Below are 21,479 nucleotides of genomic sequence, written 5' to 3'. Positions count from 1 at the left end.
CTGAGATGATGTCTGTTTGACCTGGAGTCTTCCACAAAGGGAAACAACCTCTCTCCCTTTCAACCTTCAGGGGGTTTTGATTGTGCTACCAAGCTGGGCCAGTGTGGAGCAGACTCTATGGACTGAATGCCATCTGCCTGTTCCAAATCCACTTGCGGTATCCTGCACAGTTGATCACATCTCTGATCATTCCAGATCACAGACACACTTGGCCAATGGTGAGGACAGAGAGAACCACATCTTGTCCTTCAGGATTGGAAACAATGTAATGGAAACACAATAGGGAACCAGAGGTGGATAAGAATTGCCCCACTATGGTGTTGAACTTTAAAGGGGAGCAGATTGTCATTCAATGTCCCCAGTAGATGCTTTCTAGTAGTGATTGGAATTAGATAAGCCAGCTTGACCTCATAGAATATGATTGCCCTGTTTGGGGCTGTTAATCTGGTCCAATCAGCGAGCCCTGCTGACAGGTGAAAAAAAACTTGTGTCAGAGGTTCTATTCACTTTGAAAGCTGGTTCTGAGGAAGTTGGATCAGTGTCAAGGACACCCCACGCATAAAGAAAGGGTGACTTGGTTATGGGATACAGGCCTCTGTGGTGATATTTTTCAAAGATTGGGTTTACCTGCCTTAAGGTTGATGGATGCTATATTGTAGGAACTTTGTCTAGCTCCATCCACTAGTCATTGTCCAGCCTCCCACAATGAGGGAGCCTCAGACAAGACATCTAAAAATGGCACACACAGGTACAGGCATAAACAAACATACATGCAATGGCATGCACACATACATGCAGAGGGTGGAATCTCAGTAACACTGAGATTGTGCATCAAAATGCAGAGCGACACACACTGCTTTATAGATGGAGAGACATGATGCACATGGTCACCTCTTTCTGAGGTTATATAAAAACTTCAGCCAGACATCTCTGTTCCCCTGTCCCCACTGAGGGCATTTCTTATCAGCTGTCAGATGAGGAAATCTGAACCTGGTGAAATAGGTTCTTAAAATGAAAGGAAGAAACAGCTGACAGTGGCTGGTAGGCCCCACACGACAGAGTGTTCTGGAAACAAAGTCCGTCTCCAGGGAGATGTCAAACACAAGCTGAGCATGTACCTCCCCACACATTGTTAGGAAACAGAAACTCTGATCCTGCTTCAGCTCAGGTCCTGATGATTTTTTTGTATCAAATTGAACATTTAGAAATGAATGATTTCAACTAAACAGCTCATATTTTATTACGATATGTTTCTTTATATTTTTCTGAAGGCCTGCTAAGCAGTGGTGGGTTTGGGCCTTTCACTGGGACGGTCAATGCGAGACAGAGCCTGTCAATGTCCTCATGGCTCAAGAAAGGAACTGTAGCCTGAGAATACATCTGGTGGACACAGGGGAGACCTTCAAATTGAAGAAGTGTCACAGCAAAATGACCATTGGGGAACTGAAGACTAACCTGGAGCTGGTAACTGGAATCCCTGCCAATCTGCAAAGGCTCTACTACATGGATGAGGGTAAGGCCTTTGGTTGGCATGACTGCACCCCACCCCAATTCAATTGTGTGCAGGGTCAGCTGGTAGAGGGTTGCCATCTCTCGTTACATGTACCAACTGGTTTCATCACATGACCTCCTTCAAACAATTTTCCATTGGTTGCCTGACCTGTCAGCCTAGCCAGTCAAATAGAAAACAGTGTGTCACACTCTAAAGCAGTTGTTTGATTTCTGATTGTTCACAAAGCAGCCTTCAATGCTGTGACCTGTATTTTTACAATCAGTAAACAAAAGTACTGAAGGATTATATCAAACAAGTTTGCTAGTGCTGTTGGGAGGAATTTAAACTAGACTGATGGGGGAGGGGACACAGAATATCAATGGAACAGAGACACATCATGCTACAGCAAAGGAAGCAGCTCCCAGCTATGTTGAGTGTCAAGAGAGTAAGGCAAGGCTGGATGGTCTTTAATGCTAGGAATGTAATAGGTAAGACTGATGAGTTAATGCCATGGATTGACACTTGGAAGAATAATATTGTTGCCATCACAGAAATGTGGTTGAGAGAAGGACTGGAGTGGCAACTCAACCTTTCAGGGTACAGGATCTTTAGGCAAGAAAACGATGGTGTAAAAAGGGTGTTGTCGCACTATTAATTAGGGAGTCAATTACTGCAATAAGGAGAGATGATATCTTGGAAGGGTCTTCAAAAGAGGCTTTGTGGGTAGAACTTAGGAACTTTAAGGGGCAGCTACTTTACTGGGAGTGTATCATAGACACCCAAAGTGTCAGTGGGAAATAGGGGAGCAAATATGTAGAAAGTTCAGAGTTGTGTAACGGTAATAAGGTAATTATACCAAGGGATTTTAATTTTGCCAACATAAATTGGGATAGTCATAGTGTTAAGGGCTTAGAGGGGGTGGATTTCTTAAAATGTATCCAGGGATTTCTTTTGTATCAATATGTTGGGATGGTGCAGTGCTGGATCTGTTTCTGAGGAAAGAAGGCAGACAAGTGCTCAATGTGGCAGTGGGGGAACATTTAGACAAGAACAACATGGAATGGTTCAAATTTTTTTCTGGACAAGGAAAAAGATTGACTGCAAAAGACTGGGGGAGGGAAATTTCATTAAAATAAAGCACAATCTGACCACAATAGACTGGGAGCAGCTCCTTGTGGGGATGTCTACAGCTGAACAATAGAGGGCATTCAAAAAAGGAGCTGGGAGAGTACAGGTCCACCATGTAACCTTTCAGAGGGAACTGTAGGAGCAGTAAGTTGAGAAAACCCTAGATGTCTAAGAGAATACAAACCTGGGTGAGGAAGAAAAGGAAGGTTTTTAGCGAGTTCAAAGAGGACAATTTTCATGAACTTTCTCTGAACACGGTCTATGGCCAGTACATCCTTCCTCAGATATGGGGCTCAAAATCGCACACAATATCCAAATGTGGTCTGACCAGACTCTTATAGAGCCTCAGAAGTACATCCCTGCTCTTATATTCAAGACCTCTCAAATAAATGCCATCATTGCATTTGCCTTCCAACTACTGACTCAACTTGCAAGTTTAATCTAAGAGAATCCTGGACTAGAACTTGCAAGTCTCTCTGCACTTCTGAATTTTCTCTCCATTTAGAAAATAGTCCATGCCTCTATTCTTCCTACCAAAGTGCAGACCTCACTTTCCCACGTTGTATTCCATCTGCCATTTGTCTGCCCACTCACCTAACCTGTCCAAATCCTTCTGCAGCCTCCCTGCCTCCTCAATGCTACCTGTCCCTCCACCTATCTTTGTATCATCTGCAAACTTAGCCAGAATGCCTCCTTATAGATCACTAATGTATAAAGTGAAAAACTGTGGTCCCAACACTGAGCCTTGTAGAACACCACTTGTCACTGGCTGCCATCCTGAAAAGGACCTTTTTATCCCCAATCTCTGCTTTCTGGCAATCAGCCAAGCTTCTATCCATGCTAGCACCTTACCTCTAACACCATGAACCCTTATCTTACTCAGCAGCCTCCTGTACAGTACCATGTCAAAGGCCTTCTCGAAGTCCAGGTAGACAACATCCATTGGTTCTCCTTGGTCTAATCTGTTCGTTACCTCCTCAAAGAATTCTAACAGATTTGTCAGCATGACCCCCCCCCCCTTGATGAAACCATATGACTTTGCCCTATTTTATCATGCACGTCCAAGTATTCAGAAGTCTCATTCTTCACAATGGATTCTAAGATCTTACCCATGACTGAGATTAGGCTAATCTGTCTATAATTTTTCATCTTTTGCCTTACTCCCTTTTTAAACAGGGGTGTCATGTTAGTGATTTCTCAGTCCCCTGGGACCTCCTTGATTCTATTGATTCCTGAACAATCACCACTATCTCTTTAGCTGTCTCCCTTAGAACTCTGGGGTATAGTCTATCTGGTCCAGGTGATTTATCTATCTTCAGGCCATTCAGTTTTTCCAGTATCTTCTCCTTGGTGATGGCCACCATGCTCAGCTCTGCACCCTCGCTCTCTTGAATGTTTGGGATATTCATCTTGTCTTCCACCATAAAGACTGACACTAAGAAATAGTTCAGTTCCTCAGCCATTTCCTTATTCCCCATTATTATCTCTCCAGTGTCATTTTCTAGCGGCCCAATGTCTAAGTTTGCCTCTCTTTTGCTCTTTATATATCTAAAGAAACTCTTACAGCCTTCCTTTACATTACTAGCTAGCTTACCCTCAATTTAATCTTCTCCCTCCTTATTTCTTTTTTTTTTGTTGTTGCCTTTGTTCATCTTTAGCTTTCCAATCCTCTGGTTTCTCACTGCCCTTCGCCACATTATATGCTTTCTCTTTTGCTTTTATGCTATCCCTAACTTCCCCAGTCAGCCATGTTTTCCTCATCTTCACTGTAACAGGCTTCATTTTCCTCAGGATGGATCTCTGCTGTGTCTCCTGAATTATTCCCAGATATTCCTGCCATTGCACTTCCACTGTCTTTTCTGCTAGGCTCCTGTCCCAGTTAATTCTGCCCAGCTTCTCCCTCATGCCTCTGTGGTTGCCTTTATTCAGGTGTAATACTGTTACCTCTGATTCTATCTTGCTCCTCTCAAATTCAGTCATGTTATGATCACTGCCTCCTAAGGGTTCCTTCACCTTGTACTCCCTTATCAAGTCTGCCTCATTACACAATACTAAGTCCAGTGTTGCCTGTTCCCTAGTGGACTTCACCACAAGCTGCTCCAAAAAGCCATCTTGCAGACATTCCACAAAGTCTTTTTCTTGCAATCCACTACTAATCTGATATTCCCAGTCCACCTGCATATTGAAATCCTCCATGATCACTGAAACTTTGCCTTTCCTACACATCTTTTCTATCTCCTAGTGCATTTTGTGCCCCAACTCCTGACCCCTATTTGGAGGTCTGTATGTAACTCCAGCTTTTTTTTTAACCTTTGTGGTTCCTCAATTCTCCCCACTCAGATTCTACACCATCTGACCCTACTTCGTTTCTTACTATTCCCTTGTCTGGAGAAGGGATTTCCAAAAACCCTTCAAGTGAAGAAAAAAACCTCTACGTCTCCGTTTTAAACGAGAGACATCTTATTTGATGGGAGGCATGCCTATATGCTCAGAGGACTTTCTTTAATTGTCATCAAGACCTTTTATGGCAACATCCTGGAAATTGGGCTTTAATTGCTGGAGACAACAAAACAACATCTTGTATTTATGTAGTGCCTTTCACTTCATGACACTTTCCAAGATGCCTGAGGCACAGAAAAGAGGTTTGGTCAGACAAAGTTAGGTTTTATGGAGAAAAGCAAGATAGAATAGTGAAGAGATTTAGGGAGGGAACTTCAGAACTTGGAACTGACCACAGCACTATAGGCCAGAATTAGATCAATGCATTGATCTCGGAGGGTTGTGGAACTGGAGGAGATTTCAGAGAGAGGGAAGGGGTGAAGTCACTGAGGGATTAAAATCAGAATTAGGATTTTAAAATCCAAGATGTTGTCTGACCAGGAATGAAGTCCGGGAGCATGTGGTGACGGGAGATCAGGGCACACTTAATGGGAGTTAAGGTTTGGGTGATGTTGAGTGTATGGAGGGTAGTATGTGGGATGTCAGCCAAGAGTGCAGTGGACTCTGTCTAAAAATATCTAAAACATCAATGAGTTTCAGCAACAAATGAGCTAAGAAAAGATAAAGTTGAATGATGTTACAGAGATGGAAAGAAGAAGATTCCTTTGATGGTGAGAACATGAGGATTAACTCAGGATTGAAAGTTGTGAACAGACTTATTTAATCTCAGTAAGGCGGAGAAATTGCAGAGTAAATCTTGGATGGTTAGTAACCCTGGTTTTTGTCGGTCCCCCATCTGACATTGAGTTTATCAACTATCTCAGGGTGTACTTTGTGTCTGTGGGATGTTATTTCTCTGGTCAGAGGCTTGTCCATTGCTTGCCATGGCCCAGCTAAAAGCTGATCTGCCAGAGTCCCTGTTGCCTGTTCCGCTTTGAATACAGGGAATGCTGAGGCCACTGTGAAAATCAGACTACTGCTACACTTGAAACTCTGCGAACACAATCAAGACTCTGACCTGGTACCTTCATCCTCCAGGACTCAGTCTAAACTCTGCATTAACTCGAGGCCAATGGAGATTGAAGACATCCATTGTTTGGAGTTCCGCGACACATTCACTCACGCTATTGTACTCTTCTTGCTTAAACCTAACAAAGGGAAGGATGGTCAGGAAACATGTCTCATTGTTGAGCCTCATATTGACATTAAAATGGCAGATAGATGTCACCATGTTTTTCTTATGCAAACTGGGAGGGGCGAACAACTTTATACAGACCTGTATGTTTACCTCCAGTCCATGAGTGGGAAACAGGCTGGAGTAGTGTTGCCAATGATTCCTGTTAGATGGTACTGTTGTAGAATAAAAAGAAATTTGCACTCATTCTTTTAAAGACCATTGAATGTCAAAAGGGCTTCACAGCTAGTGGGATACTTTTGAACTTGTAATGTAGCAGCCACTTTGCACAAAGAACACACCAAAACAGCAGATGATAGTAACCAAAGAATCTGTTTTTGTGACATTGATTGAGGGATAAACTTTGAACAGGACATTAGGAATTATTCCTTCTCTCTTCTCTGCAAGTATTTTTATTAATTCATGAATATTAGGCCCCACGGGCTGGGCCCAGCAATTATTGCCTGCCCTAGTTGCTCTGAAGAAGGTGGTGGTGGTGAACTGCCGCCTTAAACCACTGCAACTCCTGGGGTTAGGGCACTGCAGGTGCTCTGGTTTCCTCCCACAGTCCAAAGATGTGCGGGTCAGGTGAACTGGCCAAACTAAATTGCCCATGGTGTTAGGTGCATTAGTCAGAGGGAGATGGATCTGGGTGGGTTACTCTTCAGAGGGTCGGTGTGGACTTGTTGGGCCGAAGTGCCTGTTTCCACACTGTAGGGAATCTAATCTAATCTAATCGATGCCGTTAGCAAAACATTTGCCAGATTTTGACCCAGCAATCGTGAATGAAATGGTGATATATTTCCAAGTGAAAGGTATGTGACTTGTAGACAAACATGCAGATAGTGGTGTTCCATGTATCCCTGACCTTGATTTTCTGGGTAGTGAGGTGGAAGGTGCCATTGGAAGGAAGCTTGGGGAGTTAATGCAATGCATCGTGTAGGTGGTGTACACTAGACCACTCAAATAGTGCCGAGAGCTTTTTCTATTCTTGTCAGAGGGCAGATGGCCTCATTTCACATCTCATACAGAAGACAGCACCTTTATCAGTGCAGGATTCCTCCAGTGTTGCATTGGAGGGTCAGCCTTGAATTTTGTGCTTAGATCCTGAAGTGAGCTTTAAGCCAAAACCACCTGACTCAGAGGTAAGATTTCTACACTGTGAACATTTGAACCACATTTTCCAACATGCATTGTTGGATGGGGACTGGTAGCTGGAACGCTGATTGATTCTCACTGTCCTCTAATCCCTAATGCATCCCTAACAATCCACTGATACCAAGACTAACCCTATCATCACTCTGGGTCCTTTGTTATCTGTAATTGGGCAATTTATCAAATACATCTTTACAACCTGTGGCTCCTAATATTTGCATCATTCTTCACAATGTAAAAAAAAAGCTATGGATAACATGATATTGAAAAACACACACTGTTTACAGCTCAGTAATATGCACAAACATTACATCAATAAGCACATTAGTGTCAGGTCTCATGTTCAGCAATTCAGTTTACAAAGAGCATAGAACAGAACCGCACAGGAACAGGCCCTTCAGCCCACCATGTCTGTGCTGACCATGATGCCATTCTAAACTAATCCAATCTGCCTGCACATGGTCTGCATCCCTGTATTCCCTGCCTCTACATATGTCTGTGTAACTGCCCCTCAGATTTTTTTATTGTATCTGTTTCTACTACCTCCCCAGCAGCACATTCCAGGTACCTACCCCCATCTATATAAAAGGATTTGCCTCACCCCCTCTCACTTTAAACCTATACCCCTTAATATTTGACATTTCCACCCTGAGGAAAAAAAACAACTCTATCTATGCCTCTCATAATTTTATAAACTTCTATCCGGTCCTTCAGCCTTCAATGCTCTTACAAGAACAATCCAAGTTTGTCCAACCTGTGCTTGTAGCTAAGGCAAACATCCTGTTAAAGCTCTTGTACCCTGTCCAAAACCTCCACATCCTTCCTATAGTGTGGCGACCAGAGCTGTACAAAATATTCCAAATGTGGCCTAACTCAAGTTTTAAACAGCTACAACATGACGGGCCAATTGTAATATTTGGTGCCTTGACCAATGAAGGCAAGCATGCTATACACCTTCTTTACCACTTTATCCACATGTGTTGCCACTTGCAGGGAGCTATGGACTTGCAACCCAAGTTCTTTCTGTATATCAATCCTCCTAAGGGTCCCGCCATTTACTATATACTATCCATTTGCATTTGACCTCCCAAAATATATTACCTCACACTTGTCCAGATTAAACTCTATCTGCTATTTCTCCGTCCAACTTTCCAGCTTATTTATATCCTGTTGCATCCTTTGATAACCTTCCCCATTATCCGCGACTCCACCAACTTTCATGCAATCTGTAAACTTACTAATCAGTCCATCAACATTTTTATCCAAATTATTTCTATAAATTACAAACAACAGAGATTCCAATACTGATCCTTGCAGAGCATCACTGGTCACAGATCTCCAGTCAGAAAAGTACCCATCCACAACTAGCCTCTGACTTCCATGACCAAGCCAATTTTGTATCCAACCTGCCAACTCACCATTGATTCCAGGCGATTTGATATTCAGGACCAATCCACCATGAAGGACCCTGTCAAAAGCTTGAAGTCAACATCCATTGCCTTCCCTTCATTAATCATCTTCGTCACTTCCTCAAAATATTCAATCAAGTTTGTGAGACAAGACTTTCCATGCATAAGGCCATGCTGGCTAACCTTAATAAGCTCATTCTTCTCCAAATATGTGTAAATCTCATCCAAACAATTTTCACCAATAATTTCTCCAACATTAGCTATTCTCCAGTTTTCTGCTACCTCACCTCTTAACTTCCTGAGAAATTGATGGATGTGGGCACAATTACAGTGTTTAAAAGACATTTGGATAAGTACATGAATAGGAAAGGTTGGAGGGATATGGGCAAAGGTCAGATAGGTGGGATTAATTTACTTTGGGATTGTGATTGGCATGGACTGGTTGGACCATAAGGTCTGCTTCTGTGTTGTATGATTATATGGGAGAGGGTTCTGAGTAGTCGAAGGTGGAGGACTGAAAGATATTGTAGTTGTAAGACTTGCTTCTTTTTTGAGGTAATTTCAGTGATGGAGCTGATTTCCTTGAATTCTAGGAGTACTTACTATTCTAGAAGTTGCTGCAACACTGGCAAAATCCTTGTACATATTTTCTGAACTCTTTCAAATGTAGTATTCCAAAAGTAGCCTAACCAATGTCCTGTACAGCTGCAACATAACCTTGCAACTCCCATACTCAATGCACTGACCAATTCTTGCATAAGGTACTTCTTCACTATCCTATCTACCTGGTAATCCACTTTCAAGGAACTATTCCTTGAGACCTGCATTCTAAGGTCTCTGTTTAGCAACACTCCACAGAACCTTACCATTAAGTGTAGATATCCTCGCCTGATTTGCCTTTCCAAAACACAGCACCTCTCATTTATCTAAATTAAACTCCACCTGCCACCTCTTGTCTCACTGGCCCATTTGATAAGATCAAGTTACCCTAGAACTCTGTGGGAAGCTAGGGAAATGATTGCTGGGTCCCTTGCTGAGATCCAGGGTTGGTGGGTTTGAGCTGGAGGGAGAGGCTGAATAGGCTGGGGCTATTTTCCCTGGAGCATTGGAGGCTGAGGAGTGATGTTATAGAAATTTATAAAATCATGAAGGGCATGGATAGGGTAAATAGACAAAGTCTTTTCCCTGGGATTCGGAGTCCAAAATTAGAGGGCATAGGTTTAAGGTGAGAGGAGGAAGATTTAAAAGGGACCTAAGGAGTAAAGTTTTCACTTTGATAACCACAGGTGAGGTGCTAAAGAGAGGGGATTGGCTAACATGGTGCCACTAATTAAGAAAGGTGGTAAAGAAAAGCCAGGAAGTGTAAACCAGTGAGCCTGACGTTGGTGTTGAGTAAGTTGATGGAGGGAACCCTGAGGGACAGGATGTGCATGTATTTGAAAAGGCAAGGACTGATTAGGGATAGTCAGCATGGCTTTGAGTATGGGAGGACATGTCTCACTAACTTAGTTGAGCTTTTTGAAGAAGTAACAAAGAGGGTTGATGAAGACAGAGTGGTGGACATAGTCTATATGGTCTTCAGTAAGGCATTCAAGAAGATTACTCATGATAGACTAGTTAGCAAGGTTAGATCACATAGAATACATGGAAAACTGGCCATTTTGATACAGAACTGGGTCGAAGGTAGAAGACCCAGAGGGTTGTAGTGGAGGGTTTTGTTTTAGACTGGAGGCCTGTGACCAGTAGAGTGCCACAACAAATGGTGCTGGGTCCACTACTTTTCATCATTTATATAAATGATTTGGATGTATACATGGGAGGTATGGTTAGTAAGTTTACAGACGACACCAAAATTGGCGGTTTAGTGGACTGTGAAGAAGATTACCTCAAAGTCCAAGGGAATCTGTCATTGGAACGTGGAGGCTGGAATGGCAACATCTGTTACAACTGAGAACAGCTGGAGCTAATTGAGGCCTAGAGCCTGGAGCCTCTGGCACTGCAGCCTGCCTGCCTGGAGCCACTGAAACCTGGAATTCCCTATTGCTGCTACTGCCGCCTTTGGAAGCCTGGGAGCCAGATTTCTCCTTGTTAAGTTGAAGAAGTTAAAAACACCTGCTGCTGCGTGTGGCCTGGGGTCTCTGGTGCTGTAACCAGCCTGCCCTGGAGGGACCTGCAACTGGGACTGGCTGCTGTTGCTGCCTTGAGAAATCTGGTTGTCTCTATTTTTTTCCCTGCCAGTGTCTTGAAGCATCAGTTCCTGAAGCCTGGACTTTTCTATTTTGTCTGCTGCTGTTTCTGAAGCTTTCGGTCAGGGATTCAGACCTGGACACTTATTTGTGAGTGACTGTATTCTGGGATCTGTGACCTGGAACTGTTAGGAGTCTGGGCCCTCTGCCTGGTACTACTCCCAGTCTGTGGCCTATACCATTTGTCAGTGACTTGCCTTTGGGCTTTTGGGGAATTATTCAATGGGATGTAGCAGCCTAAGGGATTGTGCTGGCTGCTAAGACTGAACAAGACTTTGTCAGTTCTTTTTCTGTGATTTGTGCGAGGGATGGTGGTGGTCCGAGTTTGAGAGATGGGGGGAGGTCGATAATGACTGCAGGGTGCCCTGAAACAACATCTGGGGTGGGGCCAGTTGTTCCATGCTGTTTCCATGCTGTACTGCTGTACATCTCTATGGCAATATAATTAGCTTCTGTCTTCCGTGACCAATTTTGTATCCAACCTGTCTCTATGACTCTCTCTTCTCCCTTTCCTCCCTCAATTATCCTTGTGTACTTGGCCTTAAGATGGTCTCTGAGACCTTTATGGCCTCCAGTTATATGCTATGATGCAGAGATGCAATCGTGAGCATTTCCCTTTAAGGTACAATGACTGGGACATAACACAGTACCCATGATCTTTGTGAGTACACAAAGGTAATGATATGTTCTTGAGCACTTTCTCATGAATGAATGATGCATTTTTCTGTTTCAAAGACAAGACTTAAAGCCTAACTACATCCTAGCAATTGAGATGGGTCAGTAATTACCCTGAGCTTGTTTCAGGGATATTTGACCAAGGACAGTGAATGAACAAACTTCCCCATTTCATATGGTGCCATTGGCTCCTAGTGAACTGTGTAGATGAATGGGGTCTCAGCTCAACATCTCACTTGAAAGGAGGCAGCTCCAAGTAATCTCATAGGATAGCCCTGAAGTGATAGTCTAGGCCAAGTGCACAGTGAGGTTTCTTTTTGATGTGTAAGTGATTTGTGTTTTGGTAATGCTAATATAGTTTGTCTGTTTTCTGCAGGAGAAATGCCTGACAATGTTACCTTAAAATACAACGGTGTCATCAAAAATTCAACAATAACAATGAAAACCTGGTTTCAAGATGGCTGGCAGCAGCTGCTACACGCTGCTGCACACAATGATATTAAGAAGGTACCACTGCCTGGTATGGGATATGAGATCATGCAATAAAAGCATCCAATTTAGCCATTGTAAACACATTACAGAGCTGGGTGCAGAGTAAAGTTCACTTGACACTGTCCCCATTAAACAATGCCAGGGCAGCTATAGCATGGGGGAAGTTAGATACAGAGGGTAAAACTCATTCTAGTCTTTTAAATGGAAGGTAATGTTTCTTCTACACTGTTCCCATTAAACACTCTGAGAACAAGCAAGCATGGGGTTAGGTACAGAGTAAAGCCCCTTCTTCACCATCTCCATCAAACACTCTGAGGACAGGTATATCATGGGTGAGATACAGATTAAAGTTACTCTCCACTGTCTCCATCAAACACTCCCAGCACAGGTTGGTATGGGGTTAGCTACACTCCATGGTCTCTTTGTTCAGCAATACTTGCCAGCACCTTAAATGTAGAAGTCCTGCTCTAATTTGCTTTCCAAAATGCAGCACCTCACATTTATCTAAATTAAACTCCATCTACCACTCCTCAGCCCATTGGCCCATCTGATCAAGATCTTGTTGTACTCTGGGGTAACCTTCTTTGCTATCCACGGCATCTCCAATTTTGCAAACTTACCTAACCTCCTATTTTTACATCCGAATCATTTATATTGGACCTAGCACTAATCCTTGTGGCACACCACTGGTCACAGGCCTCCAGTCTGAAAAGCAATCCTCCACCACCACCCTTTGAGCCAGTTTTGTATCCAAATGGCTAGTTGTCCCTGTATTCCATGTGATCTAACCTTGCTAACCAGTCTCCCATGAGGAACCTTGTCAAACGCCTTACTGAAGATCATATAGATCGCATCCACCACTTTGCCCTCAACAATCCTCTTTGTTACTTCTTCAAAAAACTCAATTAAGGTAGTGAGACATAATTTCTCACACATGTTGACTATCCCTAATTAATCCTTGCCTGTATAAGTACATGTAAATCCGGTCCCTCAGGATTTCTTCCAACAACTCGCCCACCACTGATGTCAGGCTCACCGGTCTATAATTTCTTGGCTTTTCCATACCACCTTTCTTAAATAGTGGCACCACGTTAGCCAGCCTCCAGTCTTCCGGCACCCCTGGAAGACTGTGACTATCGACTGATACAAATATCTCAGCAAGGTGCCCTTGAGTAACCAGCTGCTGGTATCTGCCCTCTGGGTGCCTGACCCTTGGTATCTGTCCTCTCTGCATCTGCCCGCTTGGTATCTACCCTCTTGATATCTGTGCCTTCAGCTTCTGACATAAGACCATAAGATATAGGAGCAGAATTAGACCATTCTGTCCATCAAGTCTGCTCCACCATTTGATCATGGCTGGTATTTTTCTTCTGCCTTCTCCCTATAACCCTTGATCCCCTTACTAATAAAGAACTTATCTACCTATCTCTAAATACACTCAGTGATTTGGCCTCTACAGCCTTCTGAGGCAATACATTCCACAGACTCACTTCATCTCAGTTCTAAAGGGTTGTCTCTTCACTATGAGGCAGTGCTGTCAAGTCCTAGTCTCTCCTACTAATGAAAATGTCTTCTCTTCATCCACTCCATCTAGGCCTCTCAATAACTTTTGAATCAGATCTCCCCATATCCTTCTAGAGTCCTGTACTGTTCAGAGTCTTCAATTACTCCTTGTGTGACAAGTCCTTCATCCCAGAGATCATTTCTGTAAGCCTCCTTGGACCCCCTCCAACACCAGTGTATCCTTCCTTAGATACGGGGCCTAAAACTGCTCACAATATTCTAATTGCAATCTGATCAGACTTTATATATCCTCAGCAGTACATCCCTGTTTTTGTATTCTAGCCCACTTGAAATGAATGCTAACATTTGCCAACCTGGTTGCCATCTGAGCTGCACGTTAACCTTCAGAGAATCTTGAAGTAGAATGCCCAAGTCCCTTTGTGTTGCAGGTTTCCGAAATCTTGCCACATTTAGAAAATAGTCTCCACCTTTTGTTGAAGAAATTCTCCGAACTCAAACCTTGAGCATCAACAAACTTTATTGCATGATGTCATGGGGAAAAAAACACTTTCCCTTAGCACGGACCGGTGTTTTCTCCACAGTGTTACAGAATACAAGGGCTTATATGGTGCATAAAATGCTGGGCTGACTGTTGCTCAGTCAGATACAGAACCACAAGATAGTCACTAGATGACCTATGTGAACGTACACCGGGCAGAAGTCTGCCTTGCCAAGACTATAACATAACTATACATAACGTGCTATTGTTTCTCAGACCTTGAGTCAATGGAGGTGGCAGATAAACAGTTCATGAATTATGTGAGAAAAAACAGAAGTTATATAGTTATTAACAGAATGTTCTAGCAGGCTAGAGTCACCTCGGGCAAGGGGCCAAGTCAGGCAAGAGGAATATCATGACTGACCAAACAGGCAGAGCAGTAAAACAGCTTCCACACCTTTATGCTTCCGATCAAACTGCTAACCTCACACTTTCCCACATTATATTCCATCTGCCACTTCTTTTCTAATTCTCCTAGCCTGCCCAAATCCTTCTGTAGCCTGCCCACTTCCTCAACACTACTTGTCTCTATCTTTGTGTGCTATGCCCTCTGGGGGTCTGCCATTGTGGCGACAGCACCAGGAATATTGTTTGTCGCCCATCTTTTTTTCTCTTTTCTCCCATCCTGTCTCACGGGCACTTTGTTAGAAGAGGGTCAGAGTTTTTTAAAATTCAATCACAGAATGAGGGCATCACTGGCTTGACCAGCATTTATTGCCCATTGCTCATAGCCTAGAGGCTAGTTAGGAATCAGCCACTTTGTAGGTGTGTGGCTCCTATAGGCCTTGTGAGCCACATGGGTCAAAGGACAATTAGGGATGGTCAACAAAGACTGGCCTTGCCAGTGAAATCCACACCCCACAAAAGAATAAATAATTTTAAAACTTTCATTGTGCTTACAAAGCTGCTGACTGTATGATGTGATTGAGAAGAGGGGACTCCTGAGACTAAAGCCGGTGACATTTGGAGGGTAGACCTTGCCTTTATAGTGTGCCTGTCACAAAGTCAAGACATCCCAAAGCTCTTCACAATCAATTAAATAGTTGTAACTCAGAAAACTCAGCATTCATTTCTCACATAGCTTGATCCTACAAATAGCTAAGTGATAATAAGCAGAACCAACTGGGTAAGGAATGAATATTGACCAAGGTATTAGGGGGAATCTCCCTGACTCCACTTTCACATAGTGCCATGGGATCTTTTATGTGTAGATGGAGCCCTGGATTAATATCTCATCTGAAACACAGACATCCAGCAGCACAGCACTCCCTCCGGTGTCAGTCTAGATGTCGTAAAATGTAGAGAAGATAGTTTTCACCCAGAGGGTGGGAGGAATGTAGAATGTGGCTGTGGTCCAAGTATTGAAAGTGGGATTTGTGTCTCAAAAGTGATTACAAAGAAGCAAGTGAATGAGCCCTCATTTTGTTAATGGTTTTCATTGACGTGCAGTTAATGTCGCTCGGAGTGACCGAAGACACTGAGTACTCCACTCCAAATTTCAGGCAACTGGACACCAAACAAAAGGCAGCCTGGATTGCAGAACGTGCTTTCGTTGCACTCTTTATTGCTGCTCACAGGGGCCACGTTAGCACTGTCAATTTTCTTCTGATGAATGGTAAGGATGCAGTAGCTATCATAGATTTCCTGCAGTGCAGAAAGAGGCCATTCGGCCCATTGAGTCTGCAATACTCTCTGAAGAGCATGCCACCAAGGTCCACCTCATCCCTCTAACTCCACATTGTTTTTTTTTTACCATGGCTAACTCATCCAGCCTGCACATCCACAGACTCTATGGTGAACCCATCTACTCTATCACTGAACTGCCCTCTGAAATGGTCCCAGCAAGCAACTCAGATCAAGAGCAACAGATTCAGGCCTTGCCAGTGACACCCATCTGTCATGAGAAAATATTTTTCTAAAAGTCCACAACCCAAAGCTGAACAGTTTGAGATCCTCACAAATAACTTTAAATATATCTTTGAAATTATTAAATAGCTACCAAAGTAACTACACTGAACCTGCGCTCTCTCCCATGGTGAATTACTGGTGATTTTCAAATCACCTCAGCATCATCTACAATCCCTTTGAGTGCAACGTCTCTTGTTTCGATCTTGTGTCTGGGCTTCTCTGCTTTTTCTGTCTTTGTTCCTCCTACTGAGACCAATAGGTTTTGATTGCAAGAAATTAGTAAGGCATAAAAAAATGGACTAACCACAATCTCAATGAACTGACAGAAAAAGCTCAAAGGGGATAAATGACGTGTTGCTGGTTCAAATGCTACTTATTTCACATGCCCCATGATTACATTCCTCTGGGTTCACATGCTGCTCTGATCACATTTTCCTACGTACACATGGTTCCCATGTTCACATGCTGCTCTGTTCATGTGCTTCTTTCTTCGTGTACACCTAATATATATGCCCATCTATACACATGTGCTTCTATGTTTGTGTGATGCGTTGTTCACATGCTTCTATCTCATGTGCTGCTCAGACCATGTGCTCATATGTTCAAGTGCTCTTATGTTCACATGCTACTTATCCACGTGCCCCTCTGAACATGTGCCCTTAGATTCACGCACCACTCTGTTCACATGCTATGTTCACATTTCTATGTACACATATTCCTAATGTTCACATTATCTTATACAGCATGCTCCTAATGCACATGTCCTCCTCTGAGCATAAACTCCTATGTTCAGATGCTATTTCATTCAGATGCCCTGATTTACATGTGCCTCTTCACTCACCGGTTCCCTGTGTTCACTTACCCCTGTGTTCACAAGCTCCTATGGTTCATATGCTACTGTTTTCATGTACTCTTATGTAGGACCATAAAAAATAGGAACCCAATGGTATTAAAAGTCTTTATGAAAGGCAAGTGATGGTCGGTAAACCTACCAGAGTTTTTGAGGACATAACTAGTAGAACAGATGGGGTGAACCAGTGACAGATTTTCAGAAATCTTTTGATAAAGATATCTTACATAAGAGATTACTCTTTATAATCAAAGCATGTAAATTTGGTGGTAGACCTTGAAAAAGGTTATCTAAGAGTACAAAGGGATATTGATCAGTTGGACCAACAGGCTGAGGAGTGGCAGATGGAGTTTAATTTAGATAAACACTGAGGTGTTGCATTTTGGTAATACAAACCAGGGCAGGACTTACACAGTTAATGGCAGGGAATTGGGAAGTGTTATCAAACAGAGAGACATAGGGATTCAGGAACATTGTTCCTTAAAGCGGCGTCACAAGTAGACAAGGTGGTGTGCTCGCCTGCATTAGTCAGGGTACTGAGTACAGTTGGGATGTCATGTAGCTGTACAGGATGTAGGTGAGGCCACCTTTAGAGTGCTGTGTATAATTCTGGTCACCCTATTGTGGGAAGGTTACTATTAAATTGGCAAGGGTACAGAAAAAAATTTACAAAAATTTACCCTACATGGGACATGGAGGGTTTGAATTATAAGGAGAGGCTGGGACTTTTTCTCTGGAGTGTAGGAGCGCTACAAATCATGAGGGGTGCAGTAAGGTGAATAGCCAAGGTCTTTTCCTTATGGCAGGGGAATTCAAAACTAGAGGACATTGCTTTAGGGTGAGAGGGGAAAGATTAAAAATGAACCTGAGGGGCAACCATTTCACACAGAAGGTGGTTTGTGTGTGGAATGAACTGCCAGAGGAAGTGGTAGATGCAGGTACAGTTACAACATTTCAAAGACATTTGGACAGGTACATGAATAGGAAAGATTTAGAGGCAACTGGGCCAAATGCAGGCAAATGGGACTAGTTTAATTTTGGGAAACCTGGTCAGTATGGATGATTTGGACCAAAGGGTCTGATTCCATGCTGTGTGACTGTATGAAGACCTTAAGGAATAGGAACAAGAGTAGGCCACTTGGCTCTCATCTGTTCCTCCATTCAATAGGATCATGGCTGAGAAACAGTTCTCATGTTCATTTCCCTGCTCTTACCCATAACTCTTCATTTCCTTCCTAATCAAAAAAACTATCCATCTCAGCCTTAAATGTACCCAAGGATCTTGCCCACATGGCTCTGTTGGACTTTACAACCTTTTGTGAAGAAATTCTTCCTAACTCAGTCTTCAATTAGCACCCCTTTATTCTGAGATTATGCTCCCTGCTCCTAGACTGTCCCATGAGGGGAAACATCCTCCCAGCATTTACTCAGGCAAGCCTCCTAGGAATCTGATATGCTTGTCCTTTTGTGTTGCTGTTTTATGTAGTGTTTTTTTCATTTTGATAGTAGTGTTCATTTGTTCACCCTTCCAAAATAAACAGCATCATATTTTTCAACATTACATTCTATTTGCCAACTCCTTGCTCATTTACTTTTTTGTAGATTAGATTAGATTCCCTACACTATGGTAACAGGCCCTTCGGCCCAATAAGTCCATACTGACGCTCCGAAGAGTAACCCATCCAGACCCATTCCCCAACCCAATATTTACCCCTGACTAACGCATCTAACATTATGGGCAATTTAGAATGGCCAATTCACCTGACCTGTACATCTTTGGACTGTGGGAGAAACCCCACACAGAAACAGGGAGAATGTGCAAACTCCACACACAGTCACCCAAGGTGGGGATCGAACCCAGCTGTTCCCTGCTGTTGTGAGGCAACAGTGCGAACCACTGAGTTGCCGTTCCGCCAGTACTTAAACTCTGTAAACTGCTTATTTCCCTGTCGCAACCTGCCTTTCCACTTAAATTTGCAGATGACTGTAAAATGAGTACAATACATTCACTTCCTTCCTCCATGTCATATTTTATAAACCATTCCACTCCCAGCACTGATCCCTGTGGAACCCTACTGGTCACAGGTCACCAACCTGAAAAAGAACCCATTATCCCACTCACTCTTTCCTGCCCATTAACCAATTCTCTATCCATGCCAATATGCTGCCTCAACACTGTGGGCACTTCTCTTTCAACTTAATTTTTTGTGAGATACCTTGTCAAATGCTCTCTGGAAGTCCAAATAGAACAATCTACTAATTTCCCTCTATCTACTCTGCTAGAGTGTTCCTTCACAAACTCTAATAAATTCATCAGACATGATTTCCATTTCATGAAGCTATGAATCGATCAGGATTTCCCAAATATTGTTTTTTTTTTAAATAATTGATTCTATGTTTTTATACTTGCGTGCTTTTATATATATGTTTCTAAAACACGTTCATGTGCTGATATGTTCAAGTGACTGTACGCTCAATTGTTTCTCTGTTCACCTACTGCTCTGTCTGTTTCCAGGTGCTGATCCAAAAACCAAAACTGCAAGTGGACGCACTGCTCTCCACATGGCAGTTGTCATGGCTAGGTCTGAGTGCATTGACCAGCTACTGCTTCACGGAGCTGAGGCTGATGACCCTGATGGTAATGGCGAGACATTGATGAGTCTGGCTCAAATGACAGGACACCTGGACAACATCAGCAAGCTCTTCCAAATCCAATGGACAAAGCGGACAGCTGGCATTAAGACCAGTTCCCTCATGGACAAGTCGGCTCTCTTTGCTCACCAGAAGTATGACTCCACATTGGAGACTTGGCGCAAGGGCCCTTATGGCACGCTCTACCTTGCCAACCTGCTGAAACCGGGTGAGCCACGAGCTGGCACTATTAGAGAGCAGAGGAACCCAGTCTGGAAAAACCGACCCACCCGTACTGCCAGGCCGGCTGGGCACAGGAAAAGCAGTAAACAAGCCCAAAACCCTAATCCAATCGTAGTTATAGATAAAGCACAGGATGACATATCACCCACAAAGCCCAGTGATAGCTGGAAGAAAGAAGCTACTATCACCGAGGCTGAAATAAACAACAAGTCCCTCAGGCAAGATACCTCCTTGTCAGCCAATGTAAAGTCTAAAGGCAGCATAACAAAACCTCAAAAAGGTGGGCAGGTCAACCCATCTTAGCTGAGGTAGAGCGGGAGCAGTGACAGAATACAGGCAAGGGAGGGAGGAGGGACATACTTGGGCAGTGGGTTGGACGGGGAGGTGATGAAGGAAGGTGGGAGAGAAGGTGATGACACTGCAAGGAGATAAGGGGGAGGATTGGGATTGAGGAGAAGTGGGACACTGATGGGAGGATGGGGAAAGAATAATGGGAGAGCTTGGGAACAGTAGGATGGGGTGGAGTGTCAGGGAGTGTCATAGGAGGATAGCAGAATGGAGGGAGGGAAGACCAGGAAGGAAAAGTGAAAAATAAGGGAGAGGGTAGATTGGGAAGGACGAGGAGAGGGAGGGAGTAGAGGTAGGGGCTGAAGGATTGCGTGGGTGCAGTGAATGTTCTTTTTACCTGCCATGTGTTGATTAGTAAATGGCTCAGTGCAGAGTAATCCCCCACCCCCAAACTCCAATAGTCATAGAACCACATCCCCCTCAACAGGGCCATTACACGGCCCAGGTCCATCATTACCTGTTCAATTCCAAATAGAGAGGAAAGGGTAAGATATCAAAATGCTCCCAGTACAAACACAGCCTTTGACATTGACTTCAGCAACAAAATAAAACACAAAACAAAAACCTCAGTCAGCTGGTTTGATCTTTGTGGATTTACACTTCAAGAAGGATGAGGATGTGTAACACTCTGACACTCCACACCCTCATACTGCTGCCAAGCTTCCTTCCCATCATTCTTTCTCCACCTTCCTATCAGAAAAGTCTGACTACAACTGTACAAGGTGCTACTGTGACCACATAGAGTCTTAGAGATGCATAGCAAGGAAACAGACCCTTCGGTCCATCTCATCCATGCCGACCAGATAGTCCAACCCAATCTAGTCCCACTGCCAGCACCCGGCCCATATCCCTCCAAACCTTCCCTATTCATGTACTCATTCAGATGCCTTTTAAATGTTGCAATTGTACAGCCTCCACCACTTCCTTTGGCAGCTCATTCCATACACCTACCACCCTCTTTTATATCTTTCCCCTCTCACCCTAAACCAAGCCCTCTAGTTCTGGACTCCCCTACCCCAGGGAAGATACTTTGTCTATTTATCCTATCCATGCCCCTCATTATTTTATAAACCTCTATTAAGTCACCCCTCAGCCTCCGACACTTCAGGGAAAACAGCCCCAGCCTATTCAACCTCTCCCTTTAGCTCAAATCCTCCAAACCTGGCATACTTGTAAATCTTTTCTGAACCCTTTCAAGTTTCACAACATCTTTCCGATAGGAAGGAG

The 21,479-nt window shown here is 43.5% G+C and overlaps 1 protein-coding gene across 1 annotated transcript; it reads left to right on the top strand.

Moving 5' to 3' along the window:
- Window positions 1–1,300: 1,300 nt before the first annotated feature.
- LOC122559894 (uncharacterized) lies at window positions 1,301–20,207 on the top strand. Its single transcript, XM_043710002.2, has 4 exons — window positions 1,301–1,513; window positions 12,095–12,225; window positions 15,722–15,887; window positions 19,546–20,207. The coding sequence occupies exons 1-4, from the start codon at window positions 1,345–1,347 to the stop codon at window positions 20,205–20,207; spliced, it is 1,128 nt and encodes a 375-aa protein (XP_043565937.2). The 5' UTR covers window positions 1,301–1,344.
- The last annotated feature ends 1,272 nt before the right edge of the window (window positions 20,208–21,479 follow it).

The sequence above is a fragment of the Chiloscyllium plagiosum genome, unplaced genomic scaffold (genome assembly GCF_037043375.1).
Source record: "Chiloscyllium plagiosum isolate Xiang-an unplaced genomic scaffold, Cpla_swu_hap1 HiC_scaffold_15, whole genome shotgun sequence".
NCBI classification, from domain to species: Eukaryota; Metazoa; Chordata; class Chondrichthyes; order Orectolobiformes; family Hemiscylliidae; genus Chiloscyllium; species Chiloscyllium plagiosum.
Note: the sequence above shows the minus strand (reverse complement) of the source record. Positions and strands in the feature narration are given on the sequence as shown.